Below are 26275 nucleotides of genomic sequence, written 5' to 3'. Positions count from 1 at the left end.
GAAGCCTTCCCTGTCCCTCCATTTCCTGCCCCCAGCCTGGCTCTCCTGGCCCCGGCTGAATATTTCTATCAGTGCCCTAAGCGAAGTGTGGAGACATTATCAGTTCATGTGGCTTTCCAACCAGCTCTTCAGCGCAGTGACCGGCTCATAGTTTTGTAGTTTTTCTAGAATAGAAAACTGCCTAGAGGGAATTCCCATTGTGGCTCAGAGGGTTAAGAACCTGACATCGCATCTGTGAGGATGCAGGTTTGATCCCTGTCCTTGCTCAGTGGGTTAAGGATCTGGGGTTGCTGGAATCTTGGTGTAGGTCGCAGATGTGGCTTGGATCAGTGTGGCTATGGCTGTGGCTGCAGCTCTGATTCAAACCCTAGCCTGGGAACTTCCATTGGCCATAAAAAGAAAAAGAAAGAAAGAAAGAGGAGTTCCTGTCGTGGCGCAGTGGTTAGCGAATCTGACTAGGAACCATGAGGTTGCAGGTTCAATCCCTAGCTTCACTCAGTGGGTTAAGGATCTGGTGTTGTTGTGAGCTGTGGTATAGGTCGCAGACGTGGCTCGGATCTGGTGTAGCTGTGGCTCTGGCGTAGGCTGGCGGCTACAGCTCCGATTTGACCCCTAGCCTGAGAACTTTCATATGCTGTAGGAGTGGCCCTAGAAAAGGCAAAAAGACAAAAAATAAAATAAAATAAAATAAAATAAAATAAAGAAAGAAAAGGGGGGAGCTGCCTAGAGTCCATGACTACAAGTAGTAGTTGCTCAGGTAAATCCCTGTTGAACTTAGTAGTAATAGCACCAAATAAAGCTCTGTGTTTACATAGATTTTTAAAAAACCGTCATAGCCATTTTTTAGCTATGCCCACAGCATGCTGAATTTCCTGGGTCAGGGACTGAACCCACACCACAGCCGACAATGCCAGATTCTTAACCTGCTGAGCCACCAGGGAACTCCCATCGTAACCTTTTTAAAGTATATGGTTCAGGAATGTTAAGTGCATTCACATTGTTGTACAGTCTCCAGAACTCTTTCCGTTTTGCAAAACCGAAATTATATACCCGTAAACACCCACCCCCTAGTTCCTCCTCCCCCCGTCCCCCCACCCCTAACATTCACCATTTGGCTTTCTAGCTCTCTTTTTAAAATCTTTTTTAGGGCTGCCCCTGTGGCACATGGCGCTTCCCTGGCTAGGGGGCAAATTGGAGCTGCAGTTGCTGGCCTACACCACAGCCACAGCAACTCGGGATCTGAGTCGTGTCTGTGACCTACACCACAGTTCACAACAACACCGGATCTTTAACCCACTGAGCGAGGCCAGGGATCAAACCTGCGTCCTTATGGATGCTAGTTATATTTGTTTCCGTGAGCCACGATGGGAACTCCTATCTCTGCAATTTCGATTGCTCTCTGTCCCTCATATAAGTGGACTCGAACAATGTCTTTTTGTGACTGGCTTATTTCACTTAACATAATATCGTCAAGGTTTATCCCTATAGTAACATGTGTCAGAAATTCTTTCCTTTTTCCTGGTGTGTATAGCACTGGGAACGATGTCTTGTGGAGTTCCCGTTGTGGCGCAGTGGTTTAATGAATCCGACTAGGAACCATGAGGTTGTGGGTTTGATCCTTGCCCTTGCTCGGTGGGTTGACAATTTGGCGTTGCCGTGAGCTGAGGTGTAGGTCACAGATGCAGCTCGGATCCCGAGTTGCTGTGGCTGTGGTGTAGGCCAGCAGCTATAGCTCTGATTGGACCTCTAGCCTGGGAACCTCCATATGCTGCAGGTGCGACCCTAAAAAGACAAAAGACAAAAGACAAAAAAAAAAAAACTTAATTAAACTAATTAAAATAAAATGAAATAAAAGAAATTCTTTCCTTTTTAAGTGTCCAAGTGACCGACACATGGGCTGCTTCAGCTTTTTGGCTGTTGTGAATAATGCTGCTATGAACACGGGTGTACAAACATCTCTTGGAGATCCTGTTTTTGGTTCTCTTGTGTGTATACCCTGGAGTGGAACTGCAGGATCATACAGTTGTTCTGTTTTTAATTTTTGGATGAACCTCCAGACTGTTCTCCACAGTGGCTGTACCAATGTGCATTCTCACCCACAGGGCACAAGGCTTCCAGTTTTTGCACATCCTTGTCAACACTTACTATTGTCTGCTTTATTGGTTGCAGCCCTCCTGATGGATGTGAGGTGGTATCAATTTTGTTATTTAAAATTTTTATTTTTATTTTTATGGTTGCACCTACAGCATATGGAAGTTTCTAGGCTAGGTGTTGAGTGGGAGCTGCAGTTGAGGCCCACACCACAGCCATGGTGACACTGGATCCCCAACCCCCTGAGTGAGGCCGTGGATCAAATCTGCACCCTCGCAGAGACGTTGGGTCCCCAGCCCGCTGAGCCACAATGAGAACGCTTTGATTTTGTGTTTTTAAAGCTTATTGGTGATGCTCATTGGATAGAAGCTTGTGAGCCATGAAGAGAAGTCGTCACAGGCTCAGGGGTTGGTGGCTTGTGATGAAACAGTTTCTTGGCACCTCCTGCTATGTGTCTGCTGTGCTCCTTCTTCTCAGGGTGCCCTGGGTCCCTGTGTCCTCTCCTCCATCAGGGCCTGTGTGAGACGTGCTCAGGATCCTGAGTGTTCCCTGCGACACCTCTGTTCCCTGGAACTCACATGCTTTATGTTTGTACGTTGTTCCGCTTGTCATCTGAGGGTACGGTGGCTACTTCATGCTGTAGTCATTTGAGAATAAAGACTTCAAAACTCAGGCACATTATCTTGTGTTGGGTATGAAGGCCAAGCAGCTGGTCATAATGTTCTTACTACCATAGTGATGGGTATTAGATTGGTTTTTTGATACAAATAAAGCAAAACCCTTTATTTAAAAAAGGCCATCTAGGGGTTCCCATTGTGGTGCAGTGGTTAATGAATCTGATTAGGAACCATGAGGTTGCGGGTTCGATCCCTGGCCTCACTCAGTGGGTTAAGGATCCGGCGTTGCCGTGAGCTGTGGTGTAGGTCACAGATTCGGCTCGGATCCCAAGTTGCTGTGGCTGTGGTGTAGGCTGGCGGCTACAGCTCCGATTAGACCCCTAGCCTGGGAACCTCCACATGCCGTGGGTGCAGCCTTAGAAAATACAAAAAGACAAAAAAAAAAAAAAAAAAAAAAAAAAAAAAAAAAAAGCAGTGTAGGAGTTCACTGGTGGCTCAGTAGGTTGAGGATCTGGCATTGTCAGTGCTTTGGCTCATGGTAACAGCTGTGGCACAGGTTTGGTCCCCGGGCCGGGCACTTCTGTATGCCCTGGGCACAGCCAAAAAAATGCCGTCTAACACATTATCCCAAAGTATGAAACCAGCGGAAGAGGTGCGGTTCTGTTTGGGATGGTTGGGGCATCTGGTGTGTCCCCCGCTTCTCAGGAGCGCACCCCATCTTCAAAGATAAGCATGAGGTGGATCCGCCAGTGTAAACGTGCAGGGAGCATGAGATGCAGTTACCCCAGACCTTACTCCTGGAAGCGTCCTGGGCATTGATGTCAGTTTCCTCTCCTACAGGATACTCACGGCCACCATTCTGGCGCTCTGTCTTCCAAGTCCTGGGGATGCGCAGGTAAGACTGTACTTTGGTTAATCATCAGGAAGCGCGTTAAAAACCAGGGTCGGGGAGCCCAACCACGCATTTTGGAATCCAGGATAGTGTAGTTTACCTAAACTGAGCTCTTTATGTATAGAGATTAAAGCTGGGGCTCAGGGAAGTTGAGACTTGCCCCAGGTGGCATAGCTTATAAATGGCAGGGCTGGGACCTTGGTGTCCTGACTCCCAGTCCAAGACTCATCTGATGAGATCATGCTGCCTCATGTGTGTCCCTCGGGGGGTCTTGAATGACCTTAAGTGTTAAAATGTCGAAGATGTGCTAGTGTTTCTGGGGGATGGTGGCCCCATGTGCCCGAGTCCCTTGTGGCCCATGTGTGTTCTAGAGACACACAGGCCCCGCTGGAGGAGGTGGGCAGAGGGAGGCCGACGTGCGGTGTGCGGTGATTCAGCCTGCAGCCCATGAGGGCCCACCTCTGGGCCCAGGCCCTGGGAGGAGTGTGAAGCGGGAGCTTAGGCTGTTGGGGGCTGCGCGGAGGGGCCTGAAGCATCCCTGATGTTACAAAGGCTTGGGGTCAACCCTTGAGAGACGTGGGCGGATCTCTCCTGAGAAGCTCAGGGCCACTGCTCTGTGTCTTCAGCTCAGAAATGAGAGAAGCCCCACTCCGAGCAGGCCTGAGGGGCTGCAGGCCGGTAGGAATGTTTTTTCCCTTTGTATTCAGAATTTTGAAATATATTTCATTGGGCGTAAAAGGATCTTGGGAAGAGTAACAAAGACTTAAATTTGGGGGGACCTTGGCATCCTCTAATCCAGCCTTGTGGTGACATGTAGCTGGAGAGGGCCATGGTTAGAGCATAGCGTTTACTGCCCTATAGACACTTTATATGCAATAAAAATGTAGTCCTTGCAACCACTTGGAAGTAAATACGGTCATTCCCATTTCACAGAGGAGGAAACTGAGGCCTAGACAAGGTATGCAGGGAGTAGAGGCTAAGTGAGAATTTGAAGGCAGGCAGTGGGCTTGAACCCACACCTGCCCTTAGTCGGCGAGCCAGGCCTGCTGCTCAAGTCTCCTGGTTTCCTGAACATTATGACACAGCCTTCTGGCTCATCCACCCCATTTCTTTTGCCCCAACGCCCTAAGATGCCTGAACCTACTCCCAGGAATACTGCTAAACCTATCATCTCTGCAAACCAACCCATAGCTCAGGGAACACTGAAACCCTACAGCCGGCCGGGGGCGGGGCCCTCACAGGCAAAATCACACCTCCCTGACTTGTTCCTATAACATGTCAGCTTCAGGGGTGATTGTCAACCCCACGAGATTTTTCTAAATGCGTGAGATTGTCGCTCAAGTTGTACGTGGTCCCTCCGACCTTCGGGGACTGTTGAGATCTGGTGGTCTCTGGAAGCATCTGTGTGTCATTGTCTTCTTGAGGTCGAAATGGAAGAATTTCCCCAATTCTACTTTTCTTAGAAAGCTGACGGCATCACTGTGTAGATTTATTTTATACACAGACCTTGACACTGGGTAGAGGATTTTATAGGGGGCAAAGAACTCATGCTGGGTGCCGAGAAGGGATTAAATAGCATCCAAAGAAAGACAGTGGTTGCTCTGAAAGCAGCCACAGCCTCTCCCAGAAAGGGATGAGCAGGGGGCGGTTTCACTGGGTGGATCCCAATGTGATTATTATTTTGCTCTTCATAACTAGAACAGGAAGAGCCCCAATAACCATCTGCTAAAAATGGGCATTTTCGTGCAATGATGCAGGTACTTAAAAAGTAATGCTAGGAGTTCCCTGGTGGCTTAGTGTGTTGGGGATCTGGCATTGTCGCTGCCATGGCACAGCTTGGATCCTTGGCCCGGGAACTTTCGCATGCTGTGGGCATTGCCCCCCTCCAACAGAGTAAAAAGTCAGTAAAATAAAGTAAGTAAAATAACCTCTGCTTTTTCTCTCTCTCCTTTCCTGCAGCAACAATGTACTAACGGCTTTGACCTGGACCGCTCGTCAGGACAGTGTTTAGGTAGGAGGCCCCTGAAGATCCTTTGCTGGGTAGGGTGCAGTGACGGCCCCATTCAGGGCCGTTTCTCTCTCAGCTGTCATTCAGTATCGTCAAATCTGTATCCTCCTTGCCCACGGAAGAAAACCGTGCACAGAACGGTGGAAACCAGTGATACCCTTCCACGGATCGCTGTGTTTGTGTCCCGCGCTGAGCAAGCCCTGCTCCAGGACAAAGATGAGCAAGAATTATCTCCATCTGAGTCAGTTTCCTAGGCCACTGCCCCAGACTTAAGGAGCTTAAACAACGAAGATGTATGACTGCACAGGTGCAGAAGTCAAAAGCCCACCAGGGGTTCTACCAGGCTGGCGTCCCAGTGTCAGCGGGGCCTTATGCTTTTTTGGAGGCTGAGGGAAGAGTCCATGTTCATGGTCATGTCGGCAGCATCCAGCTCCTTATTCTTTTAAAAGCATTTTGATTATAGTGGATTTACAGTATTCTGTCAATTTCAGCCGCACAGCAAAGTGACCCAGTTTTTTTTTAGTTTTTTTTTTTTTTTTTGTCTTTTTGCCTGTTGTTGTTGCTGTTGTTGCTATTTCTTGGGCCGCTCCCGCGGCATATGGAGGTTCCCAGGCTAGGGGTTGAATCGGAGCTGTAGCCACCGGCCTACGCCAGAGCCACAGCAACGCGGGATCCGAGCCGCGTCTGCGACCTACACCTACACCACAGCTCACGGCAACGCCGGATCGTTAACCCACTGAGCATGGGCAGGGACGGAACCTGCGACCTCATGGTTCCTGGTGGGATTCGTTAACCACTGCGCCATGACGGGAACTCCCCCAGTTTTTTTTTAATACTTTTTCTCACATTATCCTCTATCATGTTCGATCACAAGTGACTGGATATAGTTCCCTGTGCTATACACTGGGACCTCATTGCTTATCCACTGCAAATGCCATTGTTTGCATCTATTAACCCCAGACTCCCAGTCCATCCCACTCCTTCCTCCTCCTCCTTGGCAACCACAAGTCTACTCATGTCCATGAGTTTGTTTCTTTTCTGTAGATAGGTTCATTTGTGCCACATACTAGATTTTAGATATGTGATATCATATGGTATTTGTCTTTCTCTTTCTGACTTACTTTGCTTAGTATGAGAGTCTCTAGTTCCATCCATGTTGCTGCAAATGGCATTATTTTGTTCTTTTTTATGGCTGAGTAGTGTTTCATTGTGTATATATACCACATCTTCTTAATCCATTCCTCTGTTGATGGACATTTAGGTTGTTTCCATGTCTTGGCTATTGTGAATAGTGCTGCTTTGAACATAGGGGTGCATGTATCTTTTTGAATGAAAGTTTTGTTGGGATAGATGCCCAGGGGTGGGATTGCTGGGTCATATGGTAGTTCTATATATAGTTTCTGAGGTTCCTCCATACTGCTTTCCATAGTGGTTGTACCAATTTACATTCCCACCAACAGTGTAGGAGGGTTCCCTTTTCTCCACACCCTTTGCAGCATTTGTTATTTGTATACTTACTAATGATGGCCCTTCTGACCAATGTGAGGTGGTACCTCATTGTAGTTTTGATTTGCATTTCTCAAATAATTAGTGATGTTGAGCATTTCTTCATGTGCCTGTTGGCCATCTGTATGACTTCTTTGTTTTTTATTTTTATTTTTGTCTTTTTGCCTTTTCTAGGGCCGCTTCCGCAGCATACGGAGGTTCCCAGGCTAGGGGTCAAATCGGAGCTGTAGCCACAGGCCTCTGCCAGAGCCACAGCAACGCGGGATCCGAGCCGCGTCTGCAACCTACACCACAGCTCACGGCAACGCCGGATCATTAACCCACTGAGCAAGGCCAGGGATCGAACCCGCAACCTCATGGTTCCTAGTCAGATTCGCTAACCACTGCGCCACGACGGGAACTCCTGTATGACTTCTTTGAAGAAATGTCTATTCAGGTCTTCTGCCCATTTTTCTATTGGGTTAATTTTTTTTTTTTGCTGTTGAGTTGTATGAGTTGTTTGTATATTTTGGAGATGAAGCCATTATTGGTAGCATCGTTTGAAACTATTTTCTCCCATTCTGTAAGTTGCTTTTGTGTTTTTTTTTTTTCCTTTGCTGTGCAAAAGCTTGTCAGTTTGATTAGGTTCTATTAGTTTATTTTTGCTTTTATTTCTGTTGTCTTGGGAGACTGACCCTAGAAAACATTTGTAAGGTTGATGTCAGAGAAAGTTTTGCCTATGTTCTCTTCTAGGAGTTTGATGGTGTCTTGTCTTATGTTTAAGTATTTAAGCCATTTTGAGTTTATTTTTGTGCATGTGTGAGGGTGTGTTCCACTTTCATTGATTTACATGCAGCTGTCCAGGTTTCCCAGCACCACTTGCTGAAGAGACTGTTTTTTTCCCATTTTATATTCTTGTCTCCTTTGTCAAAGATGAATTGACTGTAGGTGTCGGGGTTTATTTCTGGGTTCTCTATTCTGTTCCCTTGGTCTCTAAGTCTGTTTTGGTACCAATACCACACAGACTTGATGACTGTGGCTTTGTAATACTGCCTGAGGTCTGGGAGAGTTTTGCCTCCTGCTTGGTGTTTGTTCCTCAGGATTTCTTTGGCAATTCTGGGCCTTTTATGGTTCCATATAAATGTTTGGATTGCTTGTTCTAGTTCTGTGAAAAATGTCATGGGTAATCTGATAGGGATTGCACTGAATCTGTAGATTGCTTTGGGTAGCGTGGCCATTTTTACAATATTAATTTTTCCAATCCAGGAGCATGGAATATCTTTCCATTTCTTTGAATCCTCTTTAGCTTCCTTGATTAATGTTTTATAGTTTTCAGCATATAAGTCTTTCACCTCCTTGGTCAGAATTATTCCCAGGTATTTGATTTTTGGGGGTACCATTTTAAAAGGTATTGTATTTTTGTATTCCTTTTCTACTATTTCATTGTTAGTATACAGAAATGATTTCTGAATGTTAATCTTATATCCTGCTACTTTGCTGAATTTGTTGATCAGCTTGAGTAGTTTTTGGGTTGAGTCCTTGGGGTTTTCTATATATAGTATCATGTCATCTGCATAGGGTGGCAGTTTTACCTCTTCTCTTCCAGTGTGGATACCTTTTATTTCTTTTGTTTGCCTGAATGCTGTGGGTAGGACTTCCAATACTATGTTGAAAAACAGTGGTGAGAGTGGGCATTCTTGTGTTGTTACAGATTTTAGCGGCTTTTCTCCACCGAGCATTATATTTGCTGTGGGTTTGTTATAAATGACTTTTATTATGTTAAGATATGATCCTTCTATACCCATTTTGGTAAGAGTTTTTTTTTTTATTATGAACGGATATTGGATTTTGTCAAATGCTTTTTCTGCATCTATTGAGATGATCATGTGCTTTTTGACTTTTTTATTAATGTGGTGTATGATGTTTGACGATCCTTGTGAACCTGGGATGAATCCCACTTGGTTGTGGTGTACGATCGTTTTTTAATACATTGTTGGATTCAGTTGGCTAAAATTTTGTTGAGAATTTTTGCGTCTATTTATCAGAGATATTGGCCTATAATTTTCTTCTTTGATAGTGTCTTTGGTTTTGGTATTAGGGTGATGGTGGCTTCATAGAATGTTTTTGGGGTTCTTCCTTCTTCTTCAACATTTGGAAAAGTTTAAGAAGGTGTAAGTTCTTTGTAAGTTTGGTAGGATTCACCTGTGTAGCCATCTGGCCCTGGACTTTTGTTTGTAGGAAATGCGTTTTTTGTTTTGTTTTGTTTTTGTCTTTTCATGGCCACACCCGTGGCATATGGAGGTTCCCAGGCTAGGGGTCTAATCGGAGCTGTAGCTGCTGGCCTACACCACAGCCACAGAAACGCCAGATCCGAGCCACGTCTGCAACCTACACCACAGCTCATAGCAATGCCGCATCCTTAAGCCACTGAGTGAGGCCAGGGATGGAACCTGCAACCTCCTGGTTCCTAGTCGGATTCATTTCCACTGTGTCACGACAGGAACTCCAGGAAATGTTTCTTATTACATATTCAATTTCGTTTCTAGTGATCGGTCTGTTCAATTGATCTATTTCTTCTTGACTCAGTTTTGTCGGGCTGTATGTTTCTAGAAATTTGTCCATTTCTTCTAGGTTGTCAAATTTGTTGGCATATAATTGTTCATAGTATTCTCTTATGGTTTTTTGTAATTCTGCAGTATCTGTTGAGATTTCTCCTTTTTCATTTCTTATTTTGTTTATTTGAGTCCTTTCCTCTTCTTGGTGATTCTGGCCAGAGGTTTGTTAATTTTGCTTACCCTTTCGAAGAACCAGCTCTAGATGTGATAAATTCATTGAATAATTAAAAAAAAAAAAAAGAACCAGCTCTTGGTTTTATTGATTTTTTTTCTGTCTGTTATATTGATTTCCTCTCTGATCTTTATGATTTCCTTCCTTCTGCTGACTTTAGGTTTTGTTTGTTCTTCTTTTAGGTGGTAGGTTAAGTTGCTGATTTGAGATTTTTTTCTTCTTGTTTGAGGAAGGCCTGTATTGCTCTGAACTGCTTTTGTGGCATGCCATAGATTTTGAAAGGTTGTGTTTTCATTGTTATTTGTCTCAAGGTATTTTTAAATTTATCTTTTTTTTTTTTTGGTCTTTTTGTTTGTCTTTTCTAGGGCTGCACCCATGGCACATGGATGTTCCCAGGGTAGGGGTTGAATTGGAGCTGTAGCCACCAGCCTACGCTAGAGCTACGGCAACGTGGGATCCGAGCCACGTCTGTGACCTACACCACAGCTCACGACAACACTGGATCCCTAATCCACTGAGCAAGGCCAGGGATTGAACCCGCAACCTCATGGTTCCTAGTCGGACTCGTTAACCACTGAGCCATGATGGGAACTCCTAAATTTACCTTTTGATTTCCTCATTGACTCATTGGTTTTTTTAGTAGCATGTTGTTTAGTCTCCATGTAGTCAGTTTTTTTCATTTATTTTCCTGTGGTTGCTTTCTAGCTTCAGGCCATTGTGGTCAGAGAAAATACTTGAAATAATTTCTATACTCTTAAATTTGTTGAGGTTAGTTCTGTGCCCCAGTATGTGGTCAATCCTTGAGATTGTTCCATGTGCACTTGAAAAAAAAAAAAGTGTGTTCTGATTTTTTTGGGATGTAATGTATTGAAAATGTCAATTAAATCTAACTTTTCTATTGCATCATTTATGATCTTTGTTGCCTTATTGATTTTCTGTCTAGAGGATCTGTCCATTGATGTGAGTGGGCTGTTAAAGTCTCCTACTATTATTGTATTCCTATCAATTTTTCCTCTTAGGTCCATTAGTATTTGTTGTATGTATTTGGGTGCTCCTATATTTAGGGGCATTTATATTGATGAGTGTAATCCTCTTCTTAAATAGATCCTTTCATCATTAAATAGTGTCCTTCTTTGTCTTTCTTCATAGCCTTTGTTTTAAAGTCTATTTTGTCTGATGCGAGTATTGCAACTCCTGATTTCCTGTCTTTTCCATTCATATCAAATATCTTTTTATATCAGCCCACTTTCAATTTATGTGTCCTTTGCCCCAAGGTGAGTCTCTTATAGACAGCATATTGTAGGCTCTTGTTTTTTCATCCACTGTGCCAGTCTATGTTTTTTGTTTGGAGTATTCAGTCCGTTGACATTTAAGGCAGTTATTGATAAATATGTATTTATTGCCATTTTAACCTTCTTTTCCAGTTGATTTTATGTTTTTCCTTTGTTCCTTTCTTTTTTTGGGTGGATGACTTCCTTGTATTTTATGCTCATGTCTTCTTCTTTTTAGTTTTTCTGAATTTATTGTTTGGTTTTGATTTGTGGGTATCCTATTTTTCAAGTATCTTAACCCCTTCCGTATTATACCTGCTTGCTTTAGCTTGATAGTCATATAGGCTCAAACACACTCTAAAAAAAAGAGTCTAGATTTTCTTTCTACTTTCCTTCCCCACATTTTATGATTTTGATATCTTTTTTAGCATCTTCATATTTATCCTTTTGCTGTTCCTTCTGTTTGTCATTGCTTTTACAGTAGTTTTTTTTTTTTTCCTTTTAGATCAGTATACTGGCTTATTTAAGTGATTACTTTTCAATTGTGATTTCCTCCATGCTAGTTCTTCTTTTTTATTTAGGGGAGCCCTTTCGGTATTTTTTTAAGAATGGGTATAGTATTGCTGTACTCTTTTAGTTTTGTTTTTTGAAGAAATTCTTTATTTCTCCTTCCATTTTAAATGATATCCTTGCTGGGTAGAGTATTCTAGGCTGCAAATTTTTCCCTTTTAGAACTTTGAATATATCTTGCCACCCTCTTCTGGCCTATAGTATTTCTGTAGAGAAATCAGCTGATAGCCTTATGAGGGTTCTCTTATAATTCAGACTTTTTCTCTTGCTGCCTTTAGAATCCTGTCCTTATTTTTAACTTTTGCCATTTTTATTATAATATGTCTTGGTGTGGGCCTGTTTGGGTTCAACTTGTTTGGGGCCCTCTTTGCTTCTGCATATTGATATTTCTATCCTTTAGATTTGGAAAGTTTTCCACCACAATTTCTTCAAATATATTTTCAATCCCCTTTTCTTTTTCTTCTCCTTCTGGAATTCCTCTTATGCATAGATTGGCCCATATTATGTTATCCCATAGATCTCTTATATTGCTTTCATGTTTTTTCATTTGGTTTTCTGCCTGCTGTCCTGATTGTGTGATTTCCATTATTCCATCTTCCAAGTTACTAATTTGTTCTTCTGCATTATTCATTCTGTTCTTTGGTGCCTTTAAGTCAGCTTGCATTTTTGCAAATGAATTTTCTAATTTTTCTTGGCTCCTCTTTATATTTTCTAGTTCCTGTCTAAAGTAATCTGCGTTAATGTTTATATCTGCTCTTAATTCCTTCAGTATTTTAACTATCTCCTTTTTTTTTTTTTTTTTTTTTGTCTTTTTGCCTTTTCTAGGGCTGCTCCCACGGCATTTGGAGATTCCCAGGCTAGGGGTCTAATTGGAACTGCAGCCACTGGCCTACACCAGAGCCACAGCAACGCGGGATCCGAGCCGTGTCTGCAACCTACACCACAGCTCACGACAATGCCAGATCCTTAACCCACTGAGCGAGACCAGGGATCGAACCTGCAACTTTATGATTCCTAGTCAGGTTCGTTAACCACTGCACCACGACAGGAACTCCTAACTATCTCCTTTTTGAACTCAATGTCTGTCAGACTGCAGAGGTCTGTTTCATTGTTTGCTCCTTCAGGGGAATTTTCCTGCTCTTTTAACTGGAAATAGTGCCTGAGTGTCTTCATTTTGCTTGTATTTTTCTTATTCTGTGGGTTTAGGGAAAACAACTACTATAGTCTTGAAGGTCTATTTATATGTGGAAGTGCCCCTGGATATTTTGTGAGAGCTTTCTATTTATTTTTGGTATGAGGGCTGCTTTTGGTTTGGATGCTTGCTGTCTCTTTCCTCAGTGTGTGCAGGCTGTTATCCCCTTGATAGTGTGCTATGCATGCTTCCTGGGAGATGGAGGCAATGGGCAGGGCTAGTAGCCAGTGCCTGGTTGCTGGGCCCTTGACAATGGCAAGGACCTGCAGGAAGGTGGTGCAGGCTGCTCCTAGTTGCAGAGCTCTGGGAAGTGGCGGTGACCCTCAGGGAGGTGTAGGTGGCGCCTGGAGCTTTTGGTAGTGGCAGTGGCAGAGTGTGTGCATTCCCAGGGGAGTGAGAGCAATAACCAGTGGTGCTTGGTTGCAGTGCCCTCCTCTGTGCCAACCTTTGAGGTGACTGGGGCTGCAGGTAGTGGCTGTTCATGGACCCCTAGTGGTGGTGGGCTATGCCCACCTCTGGGGTCTGAATTGACCATGATGGTTTGTCCCCTGCCACCTCTAGACCACAGAAGAGGTGCCCCATCATGCTTAGCCCATGCAGGAGGCACCGCTACCCATAGCCTGTACAAGAGGCACCTTGCTGCCCATAGCCCTGCCCTCCAAGTGTCTGCACCTGCACAGAGAAAGATATTCCTATGGCAGTCCGCCCTTCCTCCTCTCGCCCTCCCCAACAATGGTGCCTTGCTTCTCCTAAAGGCCCATACCTCTTCCCTGGTTTCCTCGGCTATGGCTCTTTGCTCTCCAACCCTTGATGCAGTGCTCCCTGGCCCTTCAGGCTGTTTCCCCACAACTAACCCTAATTTTCTTCCTGGAACCGACCTCCAGAGCCTAAGTCTCAGTGCCCAGCCCCCTTCCAAGCATCTCAGGCTGTTGTGTCCTGGGAGGTGGTACTGATGGTCTATGCTGCTCTCTCTCTGCTTTGCCCTCCTCCGTCCAGCTGCTGCACTTTTCCCTGAGGCTTTGAGATCCCTCCTTCTCGGCTGATCTCCCCGTCAGTTAGGTGGCCTCTCAGGGTGTGTGTTCCTTTTCTTTTTCACAGCTCCCTCTCAGGAGAGCTAGTCCTGTCCTGATTCTTGCTCCCTCTCTTTTTTTCTACCCAGTTATGTGGAGGGTTTCTTGCCTTTTTTGGAGGTTTAAGGTCTTCTGCCAGCATTCAGTGGATATTCTGTGTGAATCGGTGTACATGTAGATGGGTTTTTGTGTGTGTGTGTTTGTGTGTTTATGTGAGAGGGTGAGCACCTTGTCTTACGCCTCCTCCATCTTGGTCCCACCCTCCAGGTTTTATTTTTTAAACTGAGATAATTGACATATGACACTGTAAGTTTAAGGTGTCCAACGTGTTGCCTTGATACCCTTACATATTACAGTGTGATCACCACTATGGCTTAGCTAACAGCTCCATCACATCACATAATTACCATTTCTTTTCTGTGGTAAGAACATTCAGGCTTTACACTCTTAGCAATTTGCAATATATGATGCAGGATTGTGAATTATAATCACCACGTGGTACATTAGCTCCTGAGTACTTACCCATCTTCTAACTCGTAGTTTGTACCCTTTGTGTTTCCCCATTTATTCTACCTGGTGACCACCACTCTCCTCTTTATTTCTATAAGTTTGGCTTTTTTGGATTCTACATATAAGTTACATAACACAGTAGTTGTTTTGATCTGACTTATTTCATTTAGCATAATGCCCTCAAGGTCCGTCAGTGTTGTGGCAAATGGCAGGTTTTCTTTCTACTTAAGGCTGAATAATATTCATATTACTATTATTATATCATATATATGTATATGTGTATGCATATCTGTATCTGTATCTGTATCTATCTCTCCCAGATCTTTATCCATTGATGGACACTTGGGTTGTTTCCATATCTTGGCCGTTGTGACTAATGTTTCAGCAACATGCAGTACAGATATCTCTCCTCTTTGGATATATACCTAGAAGTGGAATTGCTGCATCATAGGGTATTTCTAGTTTTAATTTTTTTTTGAGGACCCTCCATCCTGCTTTCCATTGAGGCTGTATTGATTTATATTCGCACAGAATTCAGTTTCTTGCAGTTGTAGAACCAAGGCCACTGTTTCCTTGCTGGCTGTTGGCTGAAGGCCTTTCTCAGGTCCTAGAGCCCACCTTCTCCCTTGGCTCAGGGCCCCTCCTCCGTTGTTAACGCCAGCAAGTTAAGTCCCTCCCATGCTTCCAGTCTCTTCTTGCCCTGTTGTCTTGTCTCTGACCAATCCTTCTGCTCCTTCTTCTACTTCTAAGTATTTATGGGATGCCATTGGGCCCACCCAGATAATTCAAGGTCTAATTCTCATCCTGTTCCAAGGACATGTGGGGGCTCTTCTCCCAGCATGCCATCTCATGGGAAAGGCAGACAACACGGAGGGAACTGTACAGGGTGGAGTAAAGTCACTGTCAAGTTGAGATGAAGGCAGTCAGTGCTGCAGAAATAGGGGAGAGGGAAGATCTCTGGTGGCTCAGGTCATTGCCATGTCATGGGTTTGATCCCTGGCCTAGGAATTTCTGATGCTACAGGGCTGGGGATCGGGGGGAAAGAAGTAGGGGAGAGAATGAGGCCTTATGTCTGGTGTCAGTAAAGAAAGCCTTCGTGGAGGTCACGTTTGAATTAGGTATTGAAGGATGAATAGGATCCTGAGAAATGGCATTTCAGGTGGTAGGAATGGCATATTCAAATACCAGGGGTAGAAAAGACATTCAGAGAATAGAATAGTTTGTTGTGGATGGCGCATAGGGTATAGAAAAAGAAAAAGGCCCTTACTTTGGGGATATATTTAGCTTTTAAATTATTATTATTATTATTTTGTCTTTTTAAGGCCGTACCTGTGGCATATGTAAGTTCCCAGGCTAGGGGTCACATTGGAGCTGTGGTTGCCAGCCTATGTCACAGCCACAGCCATGCGGGATCCGAGCCACGTCTGCGACTTACACCACAGCTCATGGCAATGCTGGATCCTTAACCCACTGAGCAAGGCCGGGGATTGAACCCACATCCTCATGGATACCAGTCAGGTTCGTTACCACGGAGCTACAACGGGAACTCCTAAATGATGTTTGATTTAGGCTGAATCATTTGTAATCTTGGAGTTTAGGGCTGAAAAGAATGACACGTGGTGAGGAAGCTCGTGGCTTGCACGTTGACTTCAAGTCAAGGGGGTTGAGGATGTGCCAAGGGACGCAGAGGGGGGTGGCAGCCATCTTTTCTGGCCAGTTTTAATGATGACTGCAGGCTCGTGGCTGGAGACCGGGGCTCCACGTTTCCCTTTCCTGGGGTGGGAGTTGGCAAGAGTGTCTCTGATGAGATGAGTGGGGTGAGCGGTCAGGACTCAGGCCTCTCTTGCCAAGCCTCTGGTCCCCTGTGGAGCAGAACCCTAGACTGGTGAGGGGCTCTAGCAGGTGGGATCAGGTCAGCTGCTCATGCTGGCACCCCAGTTCAGGCCTCAAAAAGCTGGTTTTCGAGAAAACCCTGCCCCTTTACGGCCCCGACTCTAGGCAGGACAAGCAGAGCACCAGCCTGGCTGGAAATGGGTCTTATTTGTCAGCACAGCGTGAGCTGACTCTCAAGTGAGTCTCCACTTTCCTACCATATAACTAGCCCTTGGCCAAGCTTTATCTTTCTGGATACAAGGGATGCTTTCTTCCTGCCCAGCAGTTATTTGGAGTAGAAGTGTGTGCAATTATTATGCCTGCCCTGGTGTTTCTCAGTATCGTATGGGCACCCCAGATAAACACTCTTGATTTTAATGGTTATATATTTATTTTTATTCTTACCTTCTATTTTTGATAATTGATAGTGTTTTTTTATTTGCTGTCATCCTGTAAGATTGAAGAAAAAAAATATGCTTCCTTGGGTTTTCAATGCGGGTTCACTTAGAGAAAAGGATGAAGCATGTGACAGTGTAGGTTTTTGTAGCTGTGGGCCAAACATCACGACATTGGTGTTGGGTGGCCCGTGTTGGGGGTGACACCTGTCAGTTTGATTCAATTCAGCCAGTGTTTGCAGAGTGCCTGCCAACGATGAGCCGGGAACGACCCTACGTGTTTGGGAACAGATGCTGGTAGAGAGTGTTTTAGGGTCCTTCGTGGTGCTCCTGGGACAGAGCTCTGCTTACACACGCACAGCGTGGCCGGAGGGCCACTCACGCTTGTCCTTTCTGTGGTCCTTTCAGATATCGATGAGTGCCGGACTATCCCCGAGGCCTGCCGAGGAGACATGATGTGTGTTAACCAAAACGGCGGGTATTTGTGCATCCCCCGAACGAACCCAGTGTACCGAGGGCCCTACTCCAACCCCTACTCCAACCCCTACTCAGGGCCGTACCCAGCAGCTGCACCCCCGCTGTCAGCTCCAAACTACCCCACGATTTCGAGGCCTCTCATATGTCGCTTTGGATACCAGATGGATGAAAGCAACCAGTGTGTGGGTGAGTAGCCCAGCGTCCTAGGCTTTCTTGCCCCTCTGCTTGAGGATGGCAGTGCCCTCATCCAGCAGGTCCACCAGATGGGATGCCAGCTGCTATGCAGGGCACTGGTAAAACAGCATACATCCTATGCGGTTCTTTCACTCTCAGTGGCCTGTGTCTCTGGGTGCCCTCCCAGCTAAGGAGGAGTTTAGTTTCACTGGCTCTTCTCCAGAAAGCCAATTTGCTTTTTCGCTCTTCCTTCCTTTCTCTCTTTCTCTCCATCCTTCTATCTATCGATCGATCGATCTATCTATCTATCTATCTATCTATCCATCATCTCTCTTTTCATGGCATCTATTTTCTATCTATTTAAAGACCAAGCTCATATTTTCCCTCTTCAATAACAAGTGTATCTGGTCAAACTTAGTAAGTGATTCCCGGAGAGAAGAGTCTTCAACTCCACTCACCCTTGAGTGGAGCACCGGCTCCTTAGATAAAGAAGCCTTGAAGGCTAAGACCAACTATTCTGGAAAGAAGGTGGGTTCCTTGGGTGGGGACCAGTGTTCTTTTGCCCAAAAGGAGCCTCGCTGCTGAGAGCTCATGGCAAGAGTAGACCTTGGGGAAGAAGGGACACCATGTGCCGTGAGGTCTCCAGGCTAATTGGCAAGTGGTGTGTTGGGTGCCTTGCTGGCCCGTGTGGCCTTGGCGGAGACTTGGGATCTTCCTTGCTCACTTTGGCTCAGGTTGGACCAAAACCTTGCCACTGGTCTAGAGTGGTGAGGGCCCCAAAGTTTTGTGGTGATGCACCCCATCCGCAAAACCTTTTTGACCCAGGATCTTTACTATATGCATATGTATAAATTACACACATGTCCTGTGTTTCTAATATGGCTTGAAAAGTATAAAGCCTACGTAAGAGATAGAAAGTTTAAAATTTAAATTTCGATGTGAGCAAAATAAATGTGAATTGAAATTCTAATATCGCCTTTCTATACCCTAAAAGTTTGGGAGGCCATCACTCGGCTTAGGGAGATTTTTGTTGGTCCCGTTTCAGGGCTCAGTAGATTGAGCCATTATCTACTGTTAGAGAGGCTGTGTTGGTTATTTTGTATTGTCTTCTGTCTGTTCATGCAAATGCGTGTGCATTTCCATTTGACTCCATGGCAATAATATGCAAACCAGTGTCTTTCAGAGCTAAGAGGGAAAACTGGATACACCTTAACCAAAATTTTCTGTTCTCACTAGGGGAGGGATGTCTGTGTATGGGGGGGGGGGGGAGAACTGGTTGGTGGTCATTTTGAATATAAATGAGTGTACCAGGGGAAGAAGTGTGGCACCCAGTCAAGCTGAGCCCTGGACTGAAGCGCTGGTGGGCAAGATAGTAACACACTTCCTTGTAACCAGCAGGGCAATGGAACTCTGTACCTGGAAGGGACTTGAACACTCTTTAATGGCAGCCTTTTCATTTGATGAAAAAGAGAACCTGGACTCTACCAGGTTAGGCAGTTGCCAAGGTTGGATGGGAGTCCAGCTCTCCTACTCCCTGGCCAAGTTTTCTTAACTCACCCACCTGACCTCTCTCGTTTGGCAGAAAAGAAATGATCCCAGAGGAAATGCAGAGAAAGGGGGGTTGGAGGTGGAGGTGCTGCTCTTATGGGATGTGCGGCTGGATAAGCCGGGTGGCCCTGTGCAGGTGTTGAGGGGAGGAAGGGGGCATAATGACCCGTCGAAGCGCTCCAGGATCCGGGAGGGGGCCTCAGGTGGCCGCAGCCACAGGGCAGGCCACTCCCTGGATGTCCTGGGCCATCCCACAGGCCCCTTTTGTGGAACAGCTGGGACAGGCTGTGGGGCTCTCTGAAGGGCCCCCTGTCCTCCCACACCCCGCTTTCCAGGATCCCAGTGCCCTTGAGAATAAGGCTGCATCTGGGAAACCTCTTCATCTCCTGGTCCATGTGACATCATGCAGTTTTATGGCCCCCAACCTGTCCCACAGGAGATGCGGAGCCTCCATCATGGCCCTTTTGTAAGAAGAATACAGTCTGGGAACCCCAGTGAGGACTGGCACCGGGCCCGTCCACCTCCAAAGAGCTCAGCATCGGGCATTCAGAAGGCCCGGGTTCTTCCTGCTCACCGCCCCCCCTCCACCCTGCCTGCCGTTTCCTGGTTTACACGGGGCCTTCTGGGCATTGTGAGAGGGGTGGCGCTGGGAAGGGGTGGGGACAGGCCAAAGAGCAGCAAAGTTTGGAGGCAGCAGGAGAGGGGGAAGGAACCCAAGGAGCTGAGAGGGGGACACTGTTGGGAAGAGAGGTGAGCAGGTTGTCACTGCGCCAGAAGAGAGCACGTCTGTGTTTCCCAGAACCTGGGTCTGATCCTGCAGGAAGCTGCCCTGAGCAATTGTGTGATCAGGTAGAACTGGAAGGCGCTTCTGAAACAGGGGTGTTCTGGGAGAGGAGGACCGCAGCTCCAAGGGGGCCCTCTCCTCCTCTTCCTCCACCTAGAAAATAGTCAACGACAGCAACGACAGCAGCCGTAGTAATAATAGCACTCACTCACGTAGTGCTGCGTGCCAGGATCTTTACATGAATGAACATACGGAACCCTCACCACAACCCTAGGCGGGAGGACTATTCTTCTTCCTGTTCGCCTCGTTGCCCCCTGAAGCACAGACAGGTTAAGAATCTGTCCAAGGTCACACAGCAATTGGGGGCTGAGCCCAGATTTGAACCCACTGAAGCTCGGGATGAGGAGACGGAGGCTCAGGGAGGTAAAGGTGTCCTCCATCCTCCCAGCAGCCAGTCCTGGAGCAATGATGAGAAACTAGGGCGTTCTCGGGACATAAATTTTTGTTCAAATAAAACTTTGGACCTAGACCAAAGCAGAGCGTGCATAAAGAACACTTACCTACTTATCACCCAGCTTCATAAATTGTCAATACAGACCCATTCCTGTTTCTTCTTTATTCTGACCCAGTGGATCAACTGAAAGCAAATCTCAGGCATCAAATTACTTTACCCTTAAATACTTCAGCATGTATCTCTAAGAGATAAAGCGTCTTTCAAAAAACAAACAAACAAACAAAAAAAACAACAAAAAAACCAGTAGCCGCAATACCACTATGAAAGCTGCAGTAATTCCTAGTTATCATTAAGTATCCAGACGGGGTTCACATTTTCTTGATCATTTCATAAATGTCCAAACAAGCCGTGGAAGGCTCTCCATCTTTTTAGTCTCTCTTGCTCCTTATTTGTTGAAGAATCTGAGTCGTCTGCCCTGTAGACGTTCCCACTTTTGAGATCTTCCTGCTTGTGCTCCTGTGGTCATATTTCATGTGTTCCTTCTTTCTCTCTATTTTTCTGTAAACTGGAGACCAATCTAGGGACTTGAGCCAATTCAGGTTTAACTTTGGGGGGCAACACTTTCCGAGGTCATGCCCTCGCTCTTTGGTCCTTTCCATGCCCTGGTTTCTGCACATCAACTATAAGCAAGAATGCTTTAAAGAACCAAGGGGACTCTCTCACTGAGGCTTACTCTCTGGGTTTTGGATCCACTTTCTTTTCTCTCTCTCCTTTCTTCCTTCCTTCCTTCCTTCCTTCCTTCCTTCCTTCCTTCGTTCCTTCCTTCCCTTCTTTCTTTCTTTCTTTCTTTTTTTTGCCTTTTCTGGGGTTGCTCCCACTGCATATGGAGAATCCCAGGCTAGGGGTCTAATTGGAGCTGTAGCCGCCGGCCTACACCACAGCCACAGCAACACAGGATCTGAGCCGCATCTGCAACCTACACCACAGCTCACGGCAACGCTGGATCCTTAACTCAATGAGCAAGGTCAGGAATCGGACCTGCAACCTTATGGTTCCTAGTCGGATTCGTTAACCACTGAGCCATGACGGGAACTCCTGGACCCACTTTCAAGGCAGCAGTTTCCTGCTTCATTTCCAGTCTCTGCAGGCTGGGCAGGGCCAGGCTCAGAGCCCAGGTCTGAGCTTCCTTCCTGACTCCTCGGCCTTGGGGCCCACTTGGGGTGTGACTAGACCCTGCTCCTTCCAGAGCAAAGTTTGTCTTGGGTTTGAGTCCACAGGCCCTGAGAGCTAAGTCTGGACTCTTTGGGACCTTTGCAGGCAGAGTGAACAGTGATCCAAGAATTTGAATCCACACACAAAGTTTGTGTCATCAAGAAAACCAGCACCTTGGAGTTCCTGATGTGGCTCAGTGGGCTAAGAACCTGACTAGTATCAATGAAGATGTGGGCTCGGTCCCTGGCCTTGCTCAGTGGGTTAAGGATCCGGCATTGCCACAAGCTGCAGCATAGGTCACAGATGTGTCTCGGACGGGGCATTGCTGTGGTGTGGCATCGACTGGCAGCTGCAGCTTAGATTCATCCCCTAGCCTGGGAACCTCCACATGCCTAAAAAAAGAAAAGAAAAGAAAGGAAGGGAGGAAGGAAGGAAGGGAGAGAGGAAAGAAGAAAGAAAGAAAAAGAGAGAAAACCAGCATCTTGGCTTGGGGCCGCTCAGCACCAGGGCAGCCTCCATGAGGGTGGTGGGATGCCTGGCTGGTTAGAATGTGCCCCCCAGATCCTGGCCCCTGGGGAGATCTGGTGGTCGGCCTCTCAGGGGATGGAGAACCAGATGGACAAGAATTTCCTTCCTTGATTGGCAAGAAGGAAAGGGCTGATGCAGGCATGGCACAATGTTGGGGGGTTAACAGCGTTGGTGCCGAAGACTCACCCATGGGGGGAGCTGAGCTGAGGGGTGGGGCACCCAGGATTTGAAACCCCATAAAGGACCCTTTCTGTCATCATCCTCGGAGAACAGGACCTTTGGTGGAGGTCCCTGAATGTTGATGCCACTCGTTGATGTGTATTTGCCCCCTTTGGGGTTCAACGTGTCACCTCTCTGGGAGGACATTCTTCGTTCTGTCTTTGCTCATCAGCTTGGCTCAGCGGCCCATCCAGGAACTCCACCAGTAACTAAAGTTCATGCAGTGTTTCACAACGAAAAAAGCAGCCTTTTCCGAGAGCCGTGCCACCCCAGGGACTGCAGGAAGTCCTCTGTCATGTGTGAAGTGAACAAGCAAGATCTTTATTCTCATGCTGGCTCGGGGGTTTCTCATTGATCAAAGTTCCTGAGCAGGCGGAGCCCAGCACATATGGGGCCTTTTGGAAGATGAATGGTGTTGGCCTGAGGCCTTTTCTTGAGTTATTTTTCCTGAAAGCCAGCCAATATTTATTCAATCACTGCTTATAGGCACCTCTCTGGTGCCCGGTTCGGGTTTAGGCACTCAGGGGGGCAGAGAGTCTGGGCACAGCCATGGGGCTCTCCCCAGAGCTTACCATCAAGGAAGGGAGATTAGACACAGGGCACACAGCTGAAGTACTAGGCAGCCCCTGATAGGTTCCTGAGATGTTCAAAGGGAGGGCAGGGCTGGGCTGTGTGTCCTGGAGCAAAGAGGGCTGGAACCCGGAGGCCAGCCAGGCCTTGATTCTTGCCTTGATCTGGCTACATCCTGACTGTGAGACCAGGGCCCCAGTTTCCTCACCTGTAAAATGGGTATCACAATGCCTGCCTCACAGATAATGTGTGAAAATATCTCGCCCATGGTCTGCACGGAGTATCATGCAGTACATGTTAACTGAGAAAGATTCTAGGGTCTTGTGCTGGTCAACTGTGGGGAGTTATTGAGTCAGAAAATACATCGAAGGCCTAATTCTTTAAAATCTCCAAAATAACCTAAAACTGAGCCTGGTACTCACCTGCCTTGTAGGCCTTGCCTGCTTTTGCCCAGTTCAGTGTTTTATAAGACTTTCGGTCAGATACTGTTTCAAGATGCCTGGAAAGCCTGTTTTTGTTTTTTTTGTTTTTTTGTTTTTCTTTTGTTTTGTTTTTGTTTTCTTGAATTGGCTCATGTGATTTTATGGAGGCTGAGAAATCCTGCAGTTTGCTGTCTGCAATTGGAGACTCAGGAAAGCTGACAGTCTAAGTCCAGTCCCAGTCCGAAGAAGGGCCGAGACCCAGGGCGGGGAGCCAATGGTATAAATCCCAGTCCAAGGGCAGAAAGGAGACCGATGGACCCGTGTCAGGCGGGCAGGTGAGAAAAGAAGCTAAGGATGCCTCTTCCTTCCCCATTTTTCATTCTGTTCCCAGATCGGGTGCAGCCTGCCCACCTGAGGGGGGCAAATGCTAATCTCATCTGCCTTCAAATGCTAATCTTATCTGGAAACATGCTCACAGATGCAAACCTGGGGGGTTTATTTAATTGTGAATCGAAACTACAAGAAGTTGTGCCAATGTGGCAATTGTCCCCAGCAGATAAGGCGAGGACTAGAGTGCTTAGGGCAGCTTTTCAGCTTATTTCTTTAATATACAGGTTTGAAACCAAGTCCTCAGGATGAGACCAGAAGGAGAATATGGGAAGCAGAGACCATTCGATTCTGTAGCTGCTGAAGGCCCTGGGACCAGAGGAGGGGGGGGATTGACCATCCCGGGATTGAGGTGGGCGCCCCACAGTTGGGTTTGCTCAGACGTCCTTGTGAACTTGGCCTCAGCAAGCCTGTCACGTGCGGCCCCCCTCTCAGTTGTCCCTTCTCGCCTCAAGTCTGTCCTCATCATTGGCTGGGAGGGTGGGGAAGCAGCTTAGCCCCTCTGAACCTCAGTTTTTTCATCTGTAAACAGGGCACAGTTAGTTTCACGAACGGTGTCAACCATTAGCATAGGCTGTTTGTGAGACTCCAGTATGTGCGAGGTAGCGCCTGGGACTGGTCCAGCTTGGAGGCTGGCTCGCAGGAAGGGTTAAGAAATCAGTTTGTTAGAATTTGGTTTTCATTGTACCCAATCTCATCATTCTGTTGTGAATTCTCCCACTCCAACCCCCTAGTCCTGTTATTCTGTTATTGTTTATTCTTTCCTCTGGGAATTAGACTTCAAAGGAGGGTAGAGGGTTGAGGGTTGAATTCTTGCCACTTTCAGCAGCAGGGCTCGGGGCTACGAGTGCTTCCAAGGAGAATTCAGTGGAGAAGGGACTCCAGGAGGTGGTCCAGAGCAGTTCTCAAACACGAGGGCGTCTGTGATCTGTAGAAGGTGCAGAACCGATTCTATAGGTTTGGTCTGGAGTCTGAGGGTCTGCATTTTGCAGATGCTCCCGGGTGTTGCAAGGCCACTGGTCTAGGGACCAGGCTTAGATCAGGAAGGCTTTTGTCCATGTGTCTACTCTTAGCTAGGACTGCATTAAAGTAGAGGAGATCCTGTCATGGCTCAGCAGTAACGAACCCGACTAGTATCCATGAGGACTCGGGTTCGACCCCTGGCCTCACTCAGTGGGTGAAGGATCCGGTGTTGCTGTGAGCTGTGGTGTAGGTCGCAGGCACAGCTTGGATCTGGCGTTGCTGTGCCTGTGGTATAGACCAGCAGCTTGGGAACTTCCACATGCCTGCCGTGCCCTAAAAAAGCAAAAAAAAAAAAAAAAAGGCAAAGTAGAAACTTAATTTTTAAAACTCCCATATTGTTTGAATTTGTTAGAAGAATATATTACTTTTGTTTAAAAACAAAACCAAAAAGTCCAAAAGAAATGTTTTTAAAGCCTAAATTAAAGCAGCATGCTGTAGCGGTAAAGATGGGACAGCACTAAGAACTTCAGTCTGCGCTCTGATTCCAGATTGGACTGCTTTTTAAAAGTTTTTTTTTCTGGAGTTCCCGTCGTGGCTCAGTGGTTAACGAATCTGACTAGAAACCATGCGGTTGCGGGTTCGATCCCTGGCCTTGCTCAGTGGGTTAAGGATCCGGTATTGCTGTGAGCTGTGGTGTGGGTTGCAGATGCGGCTCAGATCACGTGTTGCTGTGACTCTGGCGTAGGCTGGTGGCTACAGCTCTGAATTGACCCCTAGCCTGGGAACCTCCATATGTCGCGGGAGCGGCCTAAGAAATGGCAAAAAGACAAAAAAAAAAAAAAAAAAGTTTTTTTTTCTTTTTAGGGCTGCACCTGTGACGTATGGATGTTCCCAGGCTCGGGGGCGAATTGGAGCTGCAGCTGCCAGCCCACAGCCACAGCAATACAGGATCTGAGCTGCATCTCTGACCTACACTGTAGCTCATAGCAATGCCAGATCCTTAACCCACTGATCTATGCCGGGGATCGAACCTACATTCTCATGGAGACTAGTCAGGTTCTTAACCTGCTCAGCCACCATGGGAACTCCCCAGATGGGCTCCTTATATAGCTGTGTGACATCAAGAAAGTCACTTGGCTTCTCTGGCCTAAGGTTTATTATCTATAAAAAAAGGACTGGTAGGATATGGGGTCTGTGGATAGAATTCAGGGGATCCATTTTCACCTTTTTTCACCAACTTCTACTGAAATTTAGCATTATTTTCCATTAGATAGGCAAACAGCCCGTAGCAGTGTTCATCAGAGAAACACAGATATTTATACATAACACGATAGCTGTAGCAGTTACTCTGACATATTTTGAAGTTTTTGACATATTTTGAAATATTGTGTGTTTCGGTTTTTTTTTCTTTTGTCTTTGAGGGCCACTCCCAAGGTATATGGAAGTTCCCAGGGTATGGGTAGAATCGGATCTGCAGCTGCCACAGCAACGCCAGATCTGAGCTGCATCTGCAACCTACACCACAACTCACAGCAACGCTGGATCCTTAACCCACTAAGTGAGACCTGGGATCGAACCCATAACCTCATGGATACTAGTCGGGTTTGTTACAGCTGAGCCACTGCAGGAACTCCAGAAATACTGTTTGGAATCAGTCTCACTTATTGTTACCCCCAGATTGGAGAAGATATTTGACCTGCTGCCCCATCTTGTCATTTCTAATTCTCATCACTGGTAAAGAAGCATATATATCACTGTATATATTATACATTTGCTT

General features: G+C 46.3%; 1 protein-coding gene across 4 annotated transcripts in view; it reads left to right on the top strand.

The window, feature by feature from the left end:
* FBLN5 (fibulin 5) overlaps positions 1-26275 on the top strand; it is an 88319-nt gene that overhangs the window by 2176 nt on the left and 59868 nt on the right. For all 4 annotated transcript variants that reach the window (XR_014811311.1, XR_014811310.1, XM_001929027.4 and 1 more), the window contains exons 2-4: positions 3549-3603; positions 5560-5611; positions 17169-17423. Coding sequence is in view for 2 of the 4 variants with exons in the window: in XM_001929027.4 (XP_001929062.1) it covers positions 3549-3603; positions 5560-5611; positions 17169-17423 (362 nt within the window). In the remaining 2 variants the exon portion in view is untranslated. The remainder of the gene's footprint in view (positions 1-3548; positions 3604-5559; positions 5612-17168; positions 17424-26275) is intronic.

This window comes from Sus scrofa, chromosome 7 (genome assembly GCF_054392235.1).
Source record: "Sus scrofa isolate SSC_HxYL_T2T_F1_AM1 chromosome 7, Sscrofa_HxYL_maternal_Yorkshire_Landrace_v2.0, whole genome shotgun sequence".
NCBI lineage: Eukaryota > Metazoa > Chordata > Mammalia > Artiodactyla > Suidae > Sus > Sus scrofa.
The sequence above is the reverse complement of the archived record's forward strand: the minus strand, read 5'-3'. Positions and strand labels throughout refer to the sequence as shown.